The 21,580-nt window shown below is 40.8% G+C and overlaps 1 protein-coding gene across 2 annotated transcripts in view; it reads left to right on the forward strand.

Annotated features, from left to right (window-relative positions):
• The window catches only part of slc38a9 (solute carrier family 38 member 9), an 85,442-nt gene extending 71,610 nt beyond the window's left edge, over nucleotides 1–13,832 (forward strand). For both annotated transcript variants that reach the window (XM_061733554.1, XM_061733555.1), the window contains exons 11-15: nucleotides 3,077–3,183; nucleotides 5,924–6,037; nucleotides 6,788–6,936; nucleotides 10,723–10,812; nucleotides 13,425–13,832. In XM_061733554.1, coding sequence (XP_061589538.1) covers nucleotides 3,077–3,183; nucleotides 5,924–6,037; nucleotides 6,788–6,936; nucleotides 10,723–10,812; nucleotides 13,425–13,590 — 626 coding nt within the window. In that variant the 3' untranslated portion in view covers nucleotides 13,591–13,832. The remainder of the gene's footprint in view (nucleotides 1–3,076; nucleotides 3,184–5,923; nucleotides 6,038–6,787; nucleotides 6,937–10,722; nucleotides 10,813–13,424) is intronic.
• Nucleotides 13,833–21,580: the final 7,748 nt, after the last annotated feature.

The raw sequence follows: 21,580 nt of genomic DNA on the forward strand, positions 1-21,580 counted from the left end.
GAGTAAAATATTACCGAAAATTTATTAGTAATGCGTTATATTACTGCGTTACAGCAAATAGTAATACATTACTGTAATTGCGTTACTTTTGTAACGCGTTACCCCCAACACTGATCGTGGTGTTATCACCCTCTCACGGTGAATTGAATGGGCAACTTGGGCTTCTATGTGTAACAAGTTGCAGCAGCCCTCCTGAACTTGCGCTTAAATACCCGAACATAACTGGGTTATCTGAACAAAACCTGAACAAAACCAAGGTTTGGTTCAGAGCCTATGTTACCATGGTGACTTACTTAACCTGACCATTTTGGAACGGAAATCCCATGCAGGTTTACCCTTTACCCTGGGTTAACATACCCAGTTTAGCCAGTAAACCTCCTTCTTGGATTAATACCCCCCAGGAAAGGTTTCCACAGCATGTGCAAGTAGGTATAATGGAACCGTAAGCTGCTTTTATTTTTGAGCGCTCTCTTAATGATGTTTGAAAACGTATTTTTTCAATTGCCAGATGATATGCAATGCTGCAAATCTAACAGGCGAGATGGCCATGCAGGCTCTGTGCATGATGCCAGGATGTAGGGAATCAAATTTGAGCATCAAATGTCTACAGAGTGCGTTATATTACTAATATTATATTGATCAGTTTTGCAAATATTCATGTGTCTAACTTTATGTTATATGTGCAATTGCAGGATAATTTTATGGCTATCTCCTGGGGGTTAGAGGATATCTGCGCCCCCACGCTCATTACCCCGTACCCCGATCCAGATGCTGGAGCGCAAACACGCTTCAACGTGGCTCACAGCAGAACCCGGGTCAAAATAGAGATGACTTTTGGGATTCTCAAGGAGAGGTTTCAGTGCTTGCGCAGGCTGAGGGTCTGCCCAGACAGGGCTGGGATAGAATTGTTGCATGGAGCCGGTACCGGAGGAGCCGGTACCGGTCGCTCCCTTTCAGCAGCAGGTTGACATGGCAGATGGTCACAGAGCGCGTGATCAAATCTGTCTTAATCATTTCAATTAATAAAATACAGTTGACGGAGTTTTCACTTTTTTTATTTTTTCAATTCATTTGCCCATTGTTTGCTTCATTCATTTAATATAAAATTCACATAAGGGCCTAAACTTACGCATTGACGCGATCAGTAATTCTCTGCCAAGCCATATCACGTGCTTTGGCAGATGAATTGGTGTGGTGGAGGACTTGCTGCTCCATTTTTCAACCCTCGATAGATGATGTCTTTATAGAGTCACCGGGAACTCGCTCAACTCTGGGTTACCCAACTCTGGGTTAGTTGAGTTGATTCATAACCGGTGTGTTGGAACCAACTGAGCGGGTTTAGTCGTCATGGGTTCAAGTAACCTCAAGATGAGACTCAGTGTTTGTTAAACCTCCTTCTTGGAATACCCCCCAGGGGCCTGTACTACGAAGCAAGTTCAACATACCCAGGATATCTTTTCCTTATCCAGATTCACTAACCCGGACAATTGCAATCACGCTAAGCGGTCACACGACGGTGGTTATCAACTCGGTATATCAACCCAGGTTTCTCCAATCTGGATATGAGCGCGTGCACATAAAAGGGGCGGTGTTTTCAGCGCATGACCAATCGCAAGCATGGAGAAGTCTGCTGTCAGAGCCGCTTATTTCAGTAGCAAAGAGCAAACAATAATTTTACGGAAATATGATGAGTATAGGCATATACTACAGGCAAAAAGCAACACAGTTGCAGCTGCAAAATGCAGGAAAGACAGCTGGCAAAAGATCGCTGACTGTATAAATGCGTAAATTCATAGGGATATAAACATCACTGCCCCATCATTAGGGCATAAGTAGATCTGACTATAATTACAGTTGTCTATTCTGTTAAATGCATGTGTTGCTTAGATGTATTCGTATGGCGTGTATGACAATTGTAGCCTCATTCCTTCAGCTGCAACCCCAGCGGAGTGAAACGCACATGGGAGCAAATAAAAAATAAATATAAAAACATAATTCAAAGCGGTAAGTAGGCTCACTTTCATATCTTAGAAGTACAACAAGTACAAGGCTTTAGTGTTTCTATCACTCTCTGTTTTAGGATGATATCAGTATACAAAAGCACAATGAAATAGCATTGACATTACTTGCAGCAAACAGAAAAAAAAATGACAAGAAGAAGACAGGAGGGTCCCTGAATACGCGTTCTCTTCGGAGGGATCCTCTCACGATCTGCGCACCGAGCTCCACTGGATTCTCTTTGAAAGGGCATGCCATTTTCCAAGAGAGCTGATTGGTCAGTGGGCGGTGCTTTTATACCCGGCGATCTGTATCTGGAACATAACCTGCTCCGGAGCAGGTTAGCTGTTCAGCATAAGTTACCATGGCGATGTACCCCGGTAAGAAGTGAACCACCGTCGTAGTCCTGAAAACCCAGGGTTAAACCTGAAGTTACCTCGCTAACCCCAAATCCTGCTTCGTAGTACAGGCCCCAGGATGCACGTTGCTGTTTGGGCCACATTTACGGATGATTTATTCATATTCTTCCCCATAAAAATGCATAGGTTTAGTTGCCCTTGTAACAAGCCCCATAGGATAGAATGGGACAATTTGGCTTCAATATCTCAAAAGTTGTAAACAACAGCCTAATGAGTCTTTTAACGTTGGATCCATGTCTCTGCGATATCGTGTTGCCGAGCAACAAGCGTCCAAATTTCCGTTAGCTTGAAAACTAGAATAGTTAAATATCTCAAAAGGCGTAATAGCTAGCATGATGAGACTAAAATATGTTGTAGTAAAACGCGTCCCGGGTTTGTCAATGTGGTAATGAGGTCTGTACGATAAACTGTTGCCTAGCAACAATCATCCAAAATAAAATGGAAATTGCGGTCGGTCTGTCTGTCTGTCTGTCTGTCTGTCTGTCTGTCTGTCTGTCTGTCTGTCTGTCTGTCTGTCTGTCTGTCATGTGACTGGAAAGTCTGACTTTTTGCACATTCCTGTCCTTCAGTGAATCTGCATTTTTTGCCCTGATAAGTTGTGATAAGTGTTTTCCTTGTTTGTTTGTTCTCGCCTGACCTGTGTTTTTTTCTCCTTCTAGAGTTCAGACTGCTGTTTCCTCAGCTGACCGGCGTCCTCACTCTGGCCTTTTTCATTCACAACTGCGTCATCACGCTGATGAAGAGCAATAAACACCAGGAGAACAATGTGAGCCCACAGTGTAGAAAGCACTTTTTTGGAGTATCGTTCGTTTTTGTTTATTTCAAACATGTATAAAAAAACAAGAAAAAAGATAAGAAAACAAATCAAGGTTACATTCCACCACATAAAGAAAAAAAACAACATCAAAACACAGTTACATGTTCGAAAAGGAGTGGGAGGAATTATAAACTTATTTAATTCCACCCCCTAAATATAAATTATATGTCTGTATTTATTCTTTATACTATACACTAATTTCTATAAATATAATTTTTACAAAAATAACCTGTTTAATACAATATGTAAGCTCTATCATAAATATAATATAACTATGATATCAATATAATATAACTATGATATAAATATGATACGTACAAGTATATAATCATACAAAGACAACATGACAGAATAGCAGAACACACACAGCTGCTGATCTTTAAACACAGTCTTCACTTTTATACCTCAAATAAACCATTTCTTTATATTTCTTCTTAAATTGTTTTATGTTTGTACATTCTTTTCACTCCAAATTCAAACCATTCCACAGTTTAATTCCACAAACTGATACACAAAAACTTATTTTTGTTGTACGCACAAATAAAGATTTGAAGTTTAGGTTTCCTCTTAAATTCTAACCCCCTTCCCTCCCAATGAATCATTTCTGAATGTTATCCGGTACAGAATGATTTTTTGCTTTAAACATTACTTGTGCAGATTGAAATGCCACTAGATCCATGAGTTTTAGTGCTTTAGATTGTAAGAATAGTGAGTTAGTGTGATCTCCATATCCAGCCTTATGAATGTATTGTATTGTTCTTTTGAAGTTTGAGTAATGAGTGGAACCTGGTTTTATAGTTATTGCCCCAAATTTCTGCACAGTAAGTGAAATATGGAAGAACTAGTGAACAGTAAAGAATGTGGATCCAAAACCTGTTTTGATCTGTTAAGTACTGCAATGCTCTTTGAAACTTTGTTTTGTACATGCTTAATGAGATGAGATTTCCAGCTAATTTGATCATCCATTATTACTCTTAGAGATCTGATTTCGTTTACTCTTTCAATATCGCTGCCATCCAATTCAACTTTTATTTGCATATCACTTCTCCAATTACCAAAATTGTATTTTTATTTATTTATTCTTTATTTCATTCATTGATAAAATCAAACAAGAGACAATTTAATATAAACACAAATGTTCCTAAATTTGTGACTGAAAGGGAGCAGAAAGAAGAAGAACCTTATTTAATCTGCCCCTTTTTCCAAGAAATCAATTTACAAAGAACGTAAATAAAAAAATTAAAAGTAAACAAGTAAACAAAAAACTAAAATAAAATATCTGCCGGCTAACACAGACAGTCACATTCCTTCTTAGTTCCCAAGTTACAATTCAGTTAATGCCATTCAACAACAACAAACAATGCTTGTACCTTTCATGACAATGGGTATGTCAATCAAACTTAACTAACATATTTCATTATATTTTCTTAACATACAGGCTTTAATTGTTCTTTTGAATGTAACAGCCTGTCCTAACTGCATGCGAGCGTCCGACTGTCGCGTCGCACTGCGTGGAATCGGATGCGCTCTGTCCACACAGAAAGCGTTATCGGCCCCCACGTTCTACCACGTTCTTTTGATTGACAGCTGAGACGCGCCTTTTAAAAGGCTGATTTATGGTTCCGCGTTACACCAATGCAGACTTTGCGGCGTAGGGTACGCGGCGCACTCACCGAACGGTGCGCGTCGCCGCGTACCCTACGCCGTCGAACCATAAATCAGCCTTCACCCGACCGTGCGCTCCTGAAATAAACTCCTAAAATTACTCCTAAAAGAGTAAAGGGACAAGTAAAAGATGGGTGATTACTTATAATCTTCCAACGTTTGTACTTTCTAAACAGAAAACAAGTTTATTATTCAGTGGAATAAGTGGGGAAAAAACCGAACGGTGACGCAATCAAACAGCGAACAGCGTGGAGTGACCGAGTGAAGGACACGAGAAATCCGGCAGGATCCAGCACAAATTAAGCCCTAATAAGATTACGATAAGATTCTTATTATTATCTTATTATCTATTATCTTATTATTTTATCAGAACCTTCCAGCTCCCTGGCGATCTCCCTCCAGCAGCTGCCACTTTATTGAGGTTCTTGTATTGAAATGACTGTTTCCTACAGCGCTTTCAACTTCTTTTTTCAACTTTCAACCTGCTTTCAACGCGAGCGACAGGAAGAAAATAGAACCAGGGCGTGCGACAAAAGTCCAGCTCAAAACGGTTTTTGACGCTGACGCTCGCTCGCGTCGCATGCAGTGTGGACACGGTGTAATGTTTGATTTGGATTCTTTGGTTTCTTTGTTCAGATTGTTCCATAAACTGATTAGTTTCACAGAAACACAACGTTCCATCAATTTAGTCCTGAATCTTGGTTTTTTTAAACATCTCTGTTCCTTTTAAGTTATACTTGCTTTCTCTTTTTTCAAATCTTTTCTGAATGTTGATTGGTAAAGTTTTCTTATGAGCTTTAAACATAATTTGCAGATTGCAGAAAATACCTGCTTCTACAGCCAGCCCTTCTACTTTGCTGTGCTGAATACCACATTACCACATTTGTCTTTCTACTGCTGCTTTTTGATGGTTATAGCACTTCTGTTCAATATGGCTCCAGGAGGAATGTTCCTGGATATCAATAATTTATACGTAAATACAAGCGATTCTTCTTTTGAGTGTTTCCTGTGTTTGTGGTTTCAGGTTCGGGACTTGTCTGTGGCGTATCTCCTCGTAGGGCTGACGTACCTGTATGTCGGAGTGTTGATCTTTGCTGTCTTTCCATCACCTCCTCTCACCAAAGACTGCATTGAGCCAGTAAGATCTACACTTGTTTTAGTTTTTTAGAGCCTGAGCACTTACAGCGCGAAGGCCCTATTGTATCTGTAGATGTTTTTATTTTTCTTCCGACGAAATGAGGGCCTTTTTTCCCCCTAAACGTGCCCCAAAAGTCACCAAATTTTGCACGCAAGCCAGGCTTGGCGAAAAATGTGATATTTAATGGTTTGCATTAATGGGCGTGGCCTAACGGCTCAACAGCGCCCCCTAGAAAACTTCGTACCTCAAGCCCCACAATATGGTTTGACCTAGAAAAGTTGACAAAGTTTTCTAGGGGGCGCTGTTGAGCCATTTTGCCACGCCCATTAATGCAAACCATTAAATATCAAATTTTTCGCCAGGCCTGGCTTGCGTGCAAATTTTGGTGACTTTTGGGGCACGTTTAGGGGGAAAAAAGGCCCTCATTTCGTCAGAAGAAAAATAAAAACGAGGAACATTTTTTTTTTTTTTTTTAAATAAAAAGAGAACTCCTACAGATAATATAGGGCCTTCACACTGTAAGTGCTCGTGCCCTAATGAAATAAAATAAGAAAAGAGGTAAAATAATAGAAAGCACAAGTTGTTAAAAAGTAAGGGCAGTAGATCCAGCAGGTACATCTCATTCTTACAATGGCGAGAATTACGTTTCTATACGGTCAAAACGTACAAAGACCGGGTCAAATACAGTAAAAGACAACAGTTTGGTCTGCCGAGCCGACACTGACAACCTTCACTTGTTCGGTCCTGCAGAACTTCCTGGATAACTTCCCCAGCAGCGACGTGCTGGTGTTTGTGGCCCGGACCTTCCTGCTGTTCCAGATGATCACGGTCTACCCTCTGCTGGGATACTTGGTTCGGGTCCAGATCATGGGTCAGATCTTTGGAAAACACTACCCCAGGTAAACCACAACATGATCTTTGGAAAACACTACCCCAGGTAAACCACAACATGATCTTTGGAAAACACTATCCCAGGTAAAATACAACATGATCTTTGGAAAACACTACCCCAGGTAAACCACAACATGATCTTTGGAAAACACTACCCCAGGTAAACCACAACATGATCTTTGGAAAACACTACCCCAGGTGAACCACAATATGATCTTTGGAAAACACTACCCCAGGTAAACCACAACATGATCTTTGGAAAACACTACCCCAGGTAAACCACAACATGATCTTTGGAAAACACTACCCCAGGTAAAATACAACATGATCTTTGGAAAACACTACCCCAGGTAAAATACAACATGATCTTTGGAAAACACTACCCCAGGAAAACCACAACATGATCTTTGGAAAACACTACCCCAGGAAAACCACAACATGATCTTTGGAAAACACTACCCCAGGTGAACCACAACATGATCTTTGGAAAACACTACCCCAGGTAAACCACAACATGATCTTTGGAAAACACTACCCCAGGTAAACCACAACATGATCTTTGGAAAACACTACCCCAGGTGAACCACAACATGATCTTTGGAAAACACTACCCCAGGTAAACCACAACATCCTCTTTGGAAAACACTACCCCAGGTAAACCACAACATGATCTTTGGAAAACACTACCCCAGGTGAACCACAACATGATCTTTGAAAACACTACCCCAGGTAAACCACAACATGATCTTTGGAAAACACTACCCCAGGTAAAATACAACATGATCTTTGGAAAACACTACCCCAGGAAAACCACAACATGATCTTTGAAAACACTACCCCAGGAAAACCACAACATGATCTTTGAAAACACTACCCCAGGTGAACCACAACATGATCTTTGAAAACACTACCCCAGGAAAACCACAACATGATCTTTGAAAACACTACCCCAGGTGAACCACAACATGATCTTTGGAAAACACTACCCTAGGTAAACCACAACATCCTCTTTGGAAAACACTACCCTAGGTAAACCACAACATGATCTTTGAAAACACTACCCCAGGTGAACCACAACATGATCTTTGGAAAACACTACCCCAGGTAAACCACAACATGATCTTTGAAAACACTACCCCAGGTGAACCACAACATGATCTTATGGCCCTTTTCCACTAGTACCTACTCAGCGCTTCTACTCGCCACGCCCCCATCTTGCGCTTCTCCACTATGGGTCGAGGCGGGTGGAGGCGTGCAGAGTAGATACTTTTGCTGAACCTATTCTGCCGAGGTTCTGAGCGTGCTGAGTCGGCCCTGTATCTGACGTCATCACCCTCAACGCCACCGATTGGTCGGGGGGGTGGGCCGTCAGACGTTTGATTTAGGAAGCGGGAGTCAGCGCGAGAACGACTCGCGGCTCGCAGCGATTTTATTATACAGCGCAAACGTCTGTTTGGTGATCCAACTCTGAGGAGCAGATGTTCATAAACCTGGTGGCTGACGAGAGAATTAAAAAAGGGATCTAGACGGGAGATAAGGAACGATCAGATCCACCAGGAGCTCTGTTTTACTCTCAGCCGCTCGCTGCTCCAGCTGATTTCTCAGCAGCGCCGACACAGGCAAAGGGGGTTGCCCAATCAAGTACGTCACAGCAGCTTCACCCCAACCCGCCCACTTCTCACCTGGCTGTGGAAGAACAAACGAGGACAAAGCGGGTAGAGACGAGGCGAGACGAGGCGTGACGAGTCGTGTCGAGGCGTCCCGTGTCGAGGCGTCCCGTGACGAGTCGTCCCGTGACGAGGCGTCCCGTGACGAGGCGTCCCGGGACGAGTCGTTCCGTGATGAGGCGTCCCGTGACGAGGCGTCCCGTGACGAGGCGTCCCGGGACGAGTCGTTCCGTGATGAGGCGTCCCGTGACGAGGCGTCCCGGGACGAGTCGTTCCGTGATGAGGCGTCCCGTGACGAGGCGTCCCGGGACGAGTCGTTCCGTGATGAGGCGTCCCGTGACGAGGCGTCCCGTGACGAGGCGTCCCGAGTCAGGGCGCGCTGAGTAGGTACTAGTGGATAAGCGCCATAATTATTGGGTCAGATCTTTGGAAAACACTACCCCGGGTGAACCACAACATGCTCTTGTTTCCGTTTTCAGCATATTCAGCGTCTGTTTGATGCCCGGAGTTACCGCTCTGTTTGAACTAGGGCTGCAATCAGCGGCTTTTTAATAGTTGATGGATTATTGATTATTGAAATGATTCATTTTTATATTATTTTGCTATTTGCTTTAGGGGCCTGCAGATAACACTATTGGGTGAACAGGTAGATTTGTTTATGTTCAGAAATGGGCAGCTAATTAGGGCCCGAGCACCGGCCATTTTGAATTTGTCGTGTAATTTTGGCGCAATTTATGCCATTTCTTCAGCCGTTAATGCGGCCCGAACCGTAACGTGCCCCCAGGTGTGTTATACATCAAAATGTGCGTCCATCCTGCGACGACGCGCATTACTTTTCTCAGTCAAAAGCGTTACCGTGGCGACGATAGACGCCAAAAAGCGCACCCCCCCTTCATCTGATCGGTCCATATTTGATAGTTCCTACTTTCTGCCATAACCTTTGAATTGTTTGACATAAAGACTTGTGGGTGGTGTCATCGGACTCGGTTTTGAGTCCTTGAACAAAATTGTTGCCAATTAGCCCCGCCCCTTTTTCTGATTGGTAGATATTTGATAGATCCTATTCTCTGCCATAACGTTTGAACGGGTTGTGATAAAGACATGTGGGTGGTGTCATCGGACTCTGTATTGAGTACTTGACCTTCATTGGCCTGAATTAGCCCCGCCCCTTTCTCTGATTGGTCGATATTTGATAGATCCTACTTTCTGCCATAACATTTGAATAGTATGACATAAAGACTCGTGGGTGGTGTCATCGGACTCAGTTTTGAGTCCTTGAACATAATTGTTGCAAATTAGCCCCACCCCTTCATCTGATTGGTCGATATCTGATAGTCTCTATTTTCTGCCATAACTTTTGAATGGGTTGATACAGAGAGTCGTGGGTGGTGTCATCCGCTAAATGTCCAGGCCTGAAGAATCTACATCAAGTCATACAAGCTTCCACTGCAGCCTGAACGTGCACAAGGGTGGAGGCCCGTTCATCGCTGTGTGTGTGTGTGTGTGTGTGTGTGTGTGTGTGTGTGTGTGTGTGTGTGTGTGTGTGTGTGTGTGTGTGTGTGTGTGTGTGTGTGTGTGTGTGTGTGTGTGTGTGTGTGTGTGTGTGTGTGTGTGTGTGTGTGTGTGTGTGTGTGTGTGTGTGTGTGTGTGTGTGTGTGTGTGTGTGGATACAGTCAGTCCGGAAAGTATTCAGAACGCTTCACTTTTCCCACATTCTTTTATGTTACAGCCCTATTGATAATAGGAATAAATTCATTTTCTTTCTCAGAATTCTACACAAAACACCCCATAATGACAACGTGAAAGAAGTTTTGATGCGACTTTTGTGAATTTATTAAAAATAAAAATAACAAGAAATCATATGAGCATAAGTATTCATAACGTTGAAAATGCCACCGTTTTTGCTACGTGGAAATGGGACCTCAGACTGCGAACTCTGCACTCATGGAGAGAGGGAGTTGATCCCATTATTTAGAGATAAACCACAGGTCTAGTTTTATGGTTAACCAGCTGTTTATTGTTTCTCTCATCATAACTGCTGTATATTTTGTTATTAGATGTTATTACATTACCAAGAAAGCAAATGTTTTAATGCTAATATTCGTTGTGCTGTTTGTCTCTCCTCAGTTTTCTGCATGTTCTGGTGCTGAACATCTTCATCGTTGGAGCTGGTGTCCTCATGGCCAAGTTTTATCCCAACATTGGATCCATTATACGGTATGTTCAAACGTGTTTTCTCCTTAACTTTTATGTATGACATCATACACAAATCAAATGAATGAATGAAGTTTCATTAATTTATTCAACACAAAACACCATAAAACATCGTGCACAGCATTGACGTTTCAAACAAAACCAATAATCATGTGTTGAACAATGACTGAAAAGGCAGAAGCAGAAGCAGACTGCTTATAAAAGCCTATCCTATATTATCAACTTTCTTTTTTTGGCTACCAACCTCCAGAAAACAAAGAAACAACAGAAAAGCAAACAAACATTAACAGATTTCAATCACACTTATAAGCTTCAAAAATAGCTTTACGCAATGTTACGGGACGGCGGGCCAGTCTATTTCCTTATATTACATCGCCGTTATTAATTGTTCGGTTTTTTTCCCACTTATTCCACCGAACACCGAAAGTGTTTTTTTTGCCATTTTCGGCCGAACAATTTTGGTTACCGAACAATCGGTGCATCACTACTTTTTGTACAGTAAAATTGCAGACACCTCTAAGATTAAAAAGAGTCTCCTGAATTGAAAAGAACCTCTGTATTGAGTTAGGGAGCATTTTTGATTTTGCTCTGAACATAATTTGCATGATTTTATAATATATCAAATCATAAAATTTCATAACATGAGAATTTAGAAAAAAGTGACTCTGTGTGAACATATAATAATCAGCCTTATTGATGATAAGTATGGCTCGTTTTTGCAGTTTATTATTGAATTTAAGGTGGTTCCCCACAATTCCACACAGTAAGATAAATAGGGAACAATCAATGAGTGGTAGATCAAATGCAAGGCCTTGGAATTCAGTACATTTCTGGATTTATACAGGATTGCAAGTGATTTTGAAATTTTCCCTTTAATGTATCCAATGTGTTGTTTCCATGTTAAAAAAAATGGATTCAGTGTCAGCATGTCCGTGTCCAGAAGAGAAAGACACCACAGTCCTGCAGCAAATACTAACTAATAACACAGTTACACTGATGACGAATCACTTTAGGGTGTGAAATTATGTAACTTTAGGTGGGAATCGACCTTAACAGGGTGCTTGAGCCCTGGATAGCTCAGTTGGTTGAGCCTGTGCACCATATTCAAGCACAAGACGGAGTAAATGACTACGTTTACACACTCTTGTTTACAAACAAGACTCATTACCAGAAAAATTATTTGTTATTTGACAATTTTCACCTGTTTCAAGGAAATTTTCACTTGAAATAAGTAGAAAAATCTGCCAGTGGGACAAGATTTATCTTCTCATTACAAGCAAAAAAATCTTGTTCCACTGGCAGATTTTTCTACTTATTTCAAGTGAAAATCTACTTGAAACAGGTGAAAATTGGTGTTTTTTTCAGTGATATGTCTTGTTTTAAGTGTAATGAGATTTTTTGACTAAAAATTTGACATTTTAACTAGAAATAAGACAAATATTCTTGTTTAAGATTTTGAGTTTTTGCAGTGTGTGGAAATCTACAGTTCCTTTCCTGAAGTCTTGTTTGATTTCCTCTAATTCTCCTGTGATGTCATGTAATGATGCTCTCACGTTTGAAGATGAGCCTTAAAATGCATCCACGTAACTCAGAAGACGTCAGTTTAGCCTGTCAATCACCACACAGACTTCTCTGAGTTGAGGCTACCGCCACCTTGCTGTATATAAATTAATAAATATGTATGTTATCTTTCGTTAAAATTACATTTTTCTGCAGAGATCCTTCTTTTTTTTCTCATTGACTTAATTTTACTTGTGAAGTAGATGTACTTGTACATCCATTGTTGTATTTCAGGCCTGCAAAACATTCAAAACAAGTCGAGACTATAAAGTTTTTGCCATTTTTTTGACGCTGCTGCTGCTCCTCAAGACATTTGAAATGTGGCATTGAACGTAAAGATGAGTGAGAGAGTGTCTGTTGTTTGTTTCTTCGTGCAAACACATTGGGATATGTTCAACAGTACAGGTTTGATTGATTGATTGAATGAAATTCTATTCAGTCACATCACACTACAAGCGTTATCAACACAAACATTATCGACAAAATAGTGAGTGAAAAGGCAGAAACATAGTGCTTATATTAATGCCTGTCCTACATACCAAAATAAGCTATCCAGAATTCTTTCAATATAAAAAACAAACTTACACTAAAAAAGAAAAAACAACAAAACAACAACCACTGACAAACAAACAAACAAACAAGCAAACAAATAAAACTAAATTAACCCAAACCAAACCAGAAAAAGAAACAGGAAAAAAAGAAACCAATAAGGTTACCAGTATTTAAATGTAGTAAAGTAGTAGTAAAGACATTTTTTTATATAAATATCAGAGAAGAACAGCAACAAACTAAAACAAATAAACATTTACATTTGTAGCTTTCAAAGATTGCTCTACAAATCTTTTTTTTGTAAACAGAAAATGAGCTGCACATTGGTAAATCTAGGTTAGCGTCATTCCATAGTAACTCCCACAACAGATAAACGTCTCCTTTTAGTCTCTTTTCTAGCTTTTTGTACAACAAATTTACAACATCACGCAAATTATATTTTGACTCATGTATTGAGAAGAACCGTTGTTGTGATACTGATGTTACGTTTCTGCCTCCTCCCACAGGTTTTCCGGAGCGTTATGTGGACTGGCGCTGGTTTTCGTGTTTCCTTCTTTAATCCACATGATTTCTCTGAAGCAGCAGGGGAGACTGCGGTTGCCGTCAGTCGTCGTCCACAGCTTCCTCATCCTGCTGGGCTTGGCCAACCTGGTCGCTCAGTTCTTCATGTAGAAACTCACCTCGCAACGGAAAAACGCTTGACAAGAGTTCTCTGTAATTAGCACCCGCATCACAGAAACTTGTAAAATGTGGGAAAAACACAGGAAAGTGTGTGTTTTTCCTGTAAAAGTCGGATACACTGCAAAAATCTTAACAAGAATATTTGTCTTATTTCTAGTTAAAATGTCTCATTTTTAGTAAAAAAAAATCTCATTACGCTTAAAACAAGACTCATCACTGGAAAAAACAACAATTTTCACCTGTTTCAAGTAGATTTTCACTTAAAATAAGTAGAAAAATCTGCCAGTAGAACAAGATTTTTTTGCTTGTGATGAGAAGATAAATCTTGTCCCACTGGCAGATTTTTCTACTTATTTCCAGTGAAAATTTACTTGAAACAGGTGAGAATTGTCAAATAACAAGTTATTTTTCTGGTAATGACTCTTGTTTTAAGTGTAATGAGATTTTTTGACTAAAAATGAGACATTTTAACCAGAAGTAAGACAAATATTCCAGGTAAGATTTTGAGTTTTTGCAGTGTACGCTGCAGCGTCCCGCAGTTGGATTAATGTCTGCTGTAATGGTATTAGAGTAAACTCGGCCACTATTGAAAATGTGATTGTGTTTAAGGGAATTAAACAATAATCCGGTTTCTTTGATTTATTTGATATGTCGTTTTCTTTTTTACTGCAATCCAACCTTTTGTTATTTCTGTATGAAATCTCTCATGATGCCGTTGATCATTCTTACCTAACCCGAGTTCAGACGCTTGCTCAGACGTGTAGAAGTTCCCGTCTCGCCATAATCAATTTGAAGCTGGCTGCAGCATTTGGTATTTGGATTTAATGTGAAAACCTTTGTGTGGCAGGGTGGAGAGGTTGATGGGACACACGCACCTGTGTCCCATCCGCCTCTCCACCCTGCCACACTTTGTTTCTGATTGAGCCTCAGTGTATGGATTGTTTTTTTTAACAAAAATCTAGCGACGGTGCAACGAGGAGGTACTAGTGAAGCTAACAGAAATTAAATCTGTTTTGTTTGTCGTGTTGTACACTGCAAAAACTCAAAATCTTTATCTCATTTTTAGTGAAACAAAATCTCATTACACTTAAAACAAGACTCATCACTGGAAAAAAAAAACAGAAAAATAACTTATTTGACAATTTTCACCTGTTTCAAGTAAATTTTCACTTGAAATAAGTAGAAAAATCTGCCAGTGGGACAAGATTTATCTTCTCATTACAACCAAAAAAATATTTTTCCACTGGCAGATTTTTCTACTTATTTTAAGTGCAAATCTACTTGAAACAGATGAAAATTGTTGTTTTTTCCAGTGATGAGTCTTGTTTTAAGTGTAATGAGATTGTTTGGACTAAAAATGAGACATTTTAACTAGAAATAAGACAAATATTCTTGTTAGGATTTTGAGTTTTTGCAGTACACTCATGCAAATTAAAAACAGAGTTGCTCAATAACTTCTGGATGTTTAAATATGCAGGTTCGGAGCTTGTTAGACTGTCTATTTGAAGATAGATGTACTCTGCATATTTTCAGTTAACCTTTTCAAATAACCTTGACTTTGTTTGAGCAGAGTTGATTTCTTTTTTGCACATGTTTATATGTTGTTTTTTCGAGGCTTTGTGTTCAATGAATTATATTTTACCAATGATGATGATTAAAGGGAATTTGTACACAAAATAAAATGCATCTGTCTATAACACGTTAAGTTTCCTGTTAACTTTGGTGCAAAGATAAAATAATGAATGTCGTGTGGAAAAATCATCCTCATGTCCCATGATGTTTTACATTATGTTCAATCTGATCATTGATTCTCAAAGAGAAATGATATTGTTTAGAGCACAATTCAACACAATGTAATTCAAAGAGCTTTACATCAACATTAAAAGCAGCAAGACACAATTAAAACATAAATAACAAATAAAATGATCAGAAAAGAGGTAAAATAATAGAAAGCACAAGTTGTTAAAAAGTAACGGCAGTAGAGTCCAGCAGGTACATCTCATTCTTAAAATGGCAAGAATTACAGTATTGCAAAAGTAATCTGTAACAATACGAACGATGAATTAAACCAATTTGACAATTCTACGTCACAATGCCTGCATTCAGGGCTTATCCATAACTTTGCACGGTTTTCAAAAAGTATTTCATTTAAGAGTATGCTTAAATAACAAATAAAATTACGAGAAAAGAGGTAAAATAATAAAAAGCACAAGTTGTTAAAAAGTAAGGGCAGTAGAGTCCAGCAGGTAAGTATTTAATCTAGGAGTACGCTTCAGTAAACAGTAATGTTTTTAGGCCTGATTTAAAGGAGCTGACAGTTTGCAGTAAATTAGTTTCTATATTGAGCTGCTATATTGAGCTGAAGAAGACACTAGTTAATTTAATGGCGGTGTGGAGGAAGTGCTATCGTGTTATAGCGATCTCCAGGGGGCCCAGGACGGCATCCAGGGCAGAGTCAGCCTTCTCTATCAGCTTGTTAGGGCCCGGGCACTTACAGTGCGAAGGCCCTATTGTATCTGTAGGAATTTTTATTTATTAGGGCCGGAGCACTTGCAGTGCGAAGGCCCTATTGTTTTTGCAGGAATTTTTATTATTATTATTTTCCTGACAAAAGGAGGGCCTTTTTGCCCCCCTAAACATGCCCAAAAAGTCACCAAATTTTGCACGCAAGCCAGGCCTGGCGAAAAATTTGATATTTAATGGTTTGCATTATTGGGCGTGGCAAAATAGCTCAACAGCGCCCCCTTGAAAACTTTGTGCCTCAAGCCCCACGATACGGTTTGACGTACATGCACAAAAATCGGTACACACCTGTATCATGTCCCAACTTAAACAAAAGTCTCTTGGGGTCATGCCCGAAACCGAACAGGATTTCGCCCATTTTGAATTAATCGTGTCATTTTGGCGAAATTTATGCCATTCCTTCGGCAGTTAATTCAGCCCGAACCGTAACGTGCCCCCAAGTGTGTTATACATCAAAATGTGCGTCTCCATCCTCCGACACCACGCATTACTTTTCTCTTTCAAAAGCGTTACCGTGGCGACGCTAGATGCCAAAAAGCGCGCCCACCCTTCATCTGATTGGTTCAGACAGAAAAAACTTTGCGCCTCAAGCCCCATAATACGCTTTGACGTACATGAACGAAAATCGGTACACACCTGTATCATGTTGCAACTTAAAGAAAAGTCTCTTGGCGCCATGGCCGAAACTGAACAGGAAGTCGGCCATTTTGAACATTCTGAATTAATCGTGTAATTTTGGAGCAATATATGCCATTCCTTTGAGAAATAATTCAGCCCGAACCGTAACGTGCCCCCAAGTGTGTTATACATCAAAATGTGCGTCTCCATCCTGCGACACCACGCATTACTTTTCTCTTTCAAAAGTGTTACCGTGGCGACGCTAGACGCCAAAAGGCGCGCCGCCCCTTCATCTGATTGATCCATATTTGATAGTTCCCCAAAAGGCACCAAATTTTGCATGCAAGTCAGGCCTGGCGAAAAATTTGATATTTAATGGTTTACATTAATGGGCGTGGCAAAATGGCTCAACAGCGCCGCCTTGAAAACTTTGTGCCTCAAGCCCCACAATACGGTTAGACGTACATGCACGAAAATTGGTACACACCTGTATCATTGCGCAACTTAAACAAAAGTCTCTTGGGGCCATGCCCGAAACTGAACAGGATGTTGGCCATTTTGAATTAATCGTGTCATTTTGGCGAAATTTATGCCATTCCTTCGGCAGTTAATTCAGCCCGAACCGTCAAGTGTCCCCAAGTGTGTTATACATCAAACTGTCCGTCTCCATCCTGCGACTACACGCATTACTTTTCTCTTTCAAAAGTGTTACCGTGGCGACGCTAGACGCCAACAAGCGCACCCCCCCTTCATCTGATTGGTCCATATTTGATAGTTCCCCAAAAGGCACCAAATGTTGCATGCAAGCCAGGCCTGGCGATACATTTGATATTTCATGGTTTGCATTAATGGGCGTGGCCTAACGGCTCAACAGCGCCCCCTAGAATACTTTTCTCTGCCATAACTTTTGAATGGTTTGACATAGGAAGTCGTGGGTGGTGTCATGGGACTCTGTAATGAGTCCTTAAGCTTCGTTGGCCTTAATTAGCCCCGCCCCTTCTTCTGATTTGTTGTCCCGATTTTCTGCTATAACTTTTGAATGGTTTGACATAGAGAGTCGTGGGTGGTGTCATCAGATTCTTTATGGAGTCCTTGACCTTCATTGGCCTGAATTAGCCCCGCCCCTTCTTCTGATTGGTTGTCCCTTTTTTCTGCTCTAACTTTTGAATGGTTTGACATAGGAAGTCGTGGGTGGTATCATGGGACTCTGTAATGAGTTCTTAAGCTTCGTTGGCCTTAATTAGCCCCGCCCCTTCTTCTGATTGGTTGTCCCGATTATCTGCTATAACTTTGGAATGGCTTGACATAGAGTCGTGGGTGGTGTCATCAGATTCTGTATGGAGTCCTTGACTGATTGGTTGTCCATATTTTCTGACTATAACTTTTGAATGGTTTGACGTAGAGAGTCGCGGGTGGTGTCATCGGACTCTGTATTGATTCCTTGACCATATTTGATAAAAATTAGCCCCGCCCCTTCTTCTGATTGGTTGTCCCTTTTTTCTGCTATAACTTTTAAATGGTTTGACATAGGAAGCCGTGGGTGGTGTCATTTCTGATATGCTTATGGGGGGCGGTGGCCGTGAGTGCGAGGGCCCGTTCATCGCTGCTTGCAGCTTTAATTCTTTATTCTTTCTTCTGACGAAAGGAGGGCCTTTTTCCCCCTAAACGTGCCCCAAAAGTCACCAAATTTTGCACCAAGCCAGGCCTGGCGAAAAATGTGATATTTAATGGTTTGCATTAATGGGCGTGGCCTAACGGCTCAACAGCGCCCCCTAGAAAACTTTGTGCCTCAAGCCCCACAATACAGTTTGACGTACATGCACGAAAATCGGTACACACCTGTATCATGGCGCAACTTAAAGAAAAGTCTCTTGGCGCCATGGCCGAAACCGAACAGGAAGTCGGCCATTTTGAATTAATCGCGTAATTTTGGCAAAATTTATGCCATTCCTTCTGCAGTTAATACGGCCCGAACCGTAACGTGCACCCAGGTGTGTTATACATCAAAATGTGCGTCTCCATCCTGCGACAACACGCATTACTTTTCTCTTTCAAAAGCGTTACCGTGGCGACGCTAGATGCCAAAAAGCGCGCCCACCCTTCATCTGATTGGTCCAGACAAACGTAATTTTGTTTATAAAGGTCCTTAATTTCTGAGGAGACTTTTATACCTAGATCTGGCAGTGAGAGGGGGAGCATGGTGGGCAGGTAGTACAGCCGGCTCCCAGCAAGAAGGTCCTGGGTTCGATTCCCGCCGGGGACGCTGTGGGCGCTGAAGTGCGTGTTAGTTCCCCCATGACTTCAGCACCACACCCCGGGTGGGGTTGGTGAAAGGATCTTTCTGTGTGGAGTTTGCATGTTCTCCCCGTGTTCCCTTGGTAGTTAATGTGAGCTACCCTCACAAAAACATGCAGCAGTCCTGGGCTCTACTGCCCCCTCTGGCCAACCGGGGAACAGATGGGGTGGGGAGGATCCAGCCGGAATAACGTGATCCTTCCACGCGCTACATCCGGCCGGAGAAACCCCACCCTGTCTGGTGAAAAGATGCTGCTGCTCACTCCTCAGGTTAAGGAGGAGACCTGAGCTCAGTGCAGGAACTCCCGGGGTTGTTAGAGGGAGCAATGCCCAGGACTGTAGCTTAGGTAGGAGCACTGGGTGATAAAATGGGGGAAAAAACCGGGGATAAAAAAAATAATTTAGAAGTGTTTTGAGAGCTATTGAGTGGCATGGCTTCACTCTTAGAAAAGTTTATTTTGTATCCAGAGAAGGAGCATATACATCAATTATCTTTATTAGTTTGGGAATTGACTGTCTGGGGGAATCCAAATAGATCAAAACGTCATCCGCATATAATTAAATTTTATTTAACGTAACACTTTTTATACTACTATCCTGTCTTATGGTTGCGGCTAAAGGTTCCATAGCTAACGTGAACAATAACGGACTCAGGGCAGCCCTGTCTAGTCCCACGTTCAATACCAAAATTACTGGACCTGAGCCCATTAGTAATTACAGCTGAAAGTGGAGAGGAATACAAAATAGAGATCCACCTGATAAACTCCTCCCCTAGACCAAATGTACACAGTGTACAGAGACGATGGGGCCATTCCAGCCTATCGAAGGCCTTCTCTGCGTCAAGAGAAAACAACCAGCGCTTTGGAGCCAAATAGTGAAGAGTGCTGAATAACATTGAGTAATCTCCTTACATTATGGGAAGAGTACCTTCCCCGTATGAAGCCGGTTTGATCATTGGCAATAATAGAAGGGAGGATGTTTTCTAACCGTCGAGCTAGAACTTTTGCAAGGAGTTTAAAATCTAAATTCAGAACCGAAATGGGCCTATACGAAGAACATTATTTTTTTTGAGTACCAGAGGGATGTTCGCCTCCATTAATGATGGGGGAAGGGCTCCAGCTTCAAATGAAGTTTGCAACATTTCAAATAGTGGATCGATTAAAATGCTGTTACATTTTTGGTAAAATTCTGCGTTAAAGCCATCTGTGCCAGGAGCCTTATTGTTAGGGAGCGATGGAATACAGTTCTTGATCTAGGCAAGAGATCGGGGCCTGCATAGATCCTCTCTCTGCTGAGGCGTGACTTTCGGTAAATCAACCTTAACAAGGAAAATTTCCATGTCTTGATTGGAGCTAACATTCAATCGTGAAGTGTGTAGCTGTTTATAGTACAGTCTAAAAATATCATTAATCTCTTTATTGTTGAATTTGGTGCACCCCTTTGGGTCTTTAATACATGCAATGCTCCGGTTATTGGACCTGTTAGACAGGAGATTAGCCAAGTAGCGATTTACAAATTCATACATCCTCTGCCTCGCGAAAAAAAGAGACTTCTCAGCTTTCTTCGAAAGTAAGTTCTCCAAGGCTGTTTTAACCGTCTGAATTTCACTCCTAATTTCGTCGCAAGGGGAGGAGTTATACTTAATTTGAAGATCATGGAGATCTTGGCAAATTCTGTAGTTTGGTGAATGAAAATTGTCTCCCAACTCTTTATTATAGCTTGATATATCCATATCTCACTTACTGCAATATTATTTGGGTAGCTACCTATAACACACATCTTCATAAACTTCATATGTTGCAAAAAAGATTCTGCAGGATTTATGCCACACACAGTAATTGGTCTGCTCATTCTGCCCCTCTTTTCAAACAACTCAATATTTTACCAATCTTTAAGTTAAATACATATCAAACCTGCAATTTTATTTTCAAAGTATTGTTCCTGCCAGTTTCATTTTCTTTGCCATGTAAAGATTTTTTTCAGTTCAACAGTGATATGCACCATTTTAATACAAGACAGGCTAATCATTTAAATCTCCCGAAGTTCCTACTGGTTTGTGTCAGTTCTCCATCACATACAGGGGAGCCAGTTATGGAACAGCTATACAGCAATAACTGGTACTATAACAGTTATTCCAGTTATGGAACAGCTATACAGCAATAACTGGTACTATAACAGTTATTCCAGTTATGGAACAGCTATACAGCAATAACTGATACTATAACAGTTATTCCAGTTATGGAACACCTATACAGCAATCTCGTCTACCTCTACTTCATTCAAAAATTTTAAACAGAAGCTCAGGACACATTTAATTGATCAGATTACCTAATGATATTTTCTAGATTTGTTATTTTTTCTATGTAGATACCATGTATTCTATTCATGCTGCTGTTTATTTGCTTTGTTTTTCGTTTTTTAGACTGCAATCATGTATTCTGCATATTTTAAATGTTTGTACAATCTTTTGCTGTATTTTACAGGTAGAGGCCTCGTATAAGACCCTTGGGCTTTTTGCCTCAGCCTAGCACATTACCAATCACTC

The sequence above is a fragment of the Cololabis saira genome, chromosome 11 (genome assembly GCF_033807715.1).
Source record: "Cololabis saira isolate AMF1-May2022 chromosome 11, fColSai1.1, whole genome shotgun sequence".
NCBI lineage: Eukaryota > Metazoa > Chordata > Actinopteri > Beloniformes > Belonidae > Cololabis > Cololabis saira.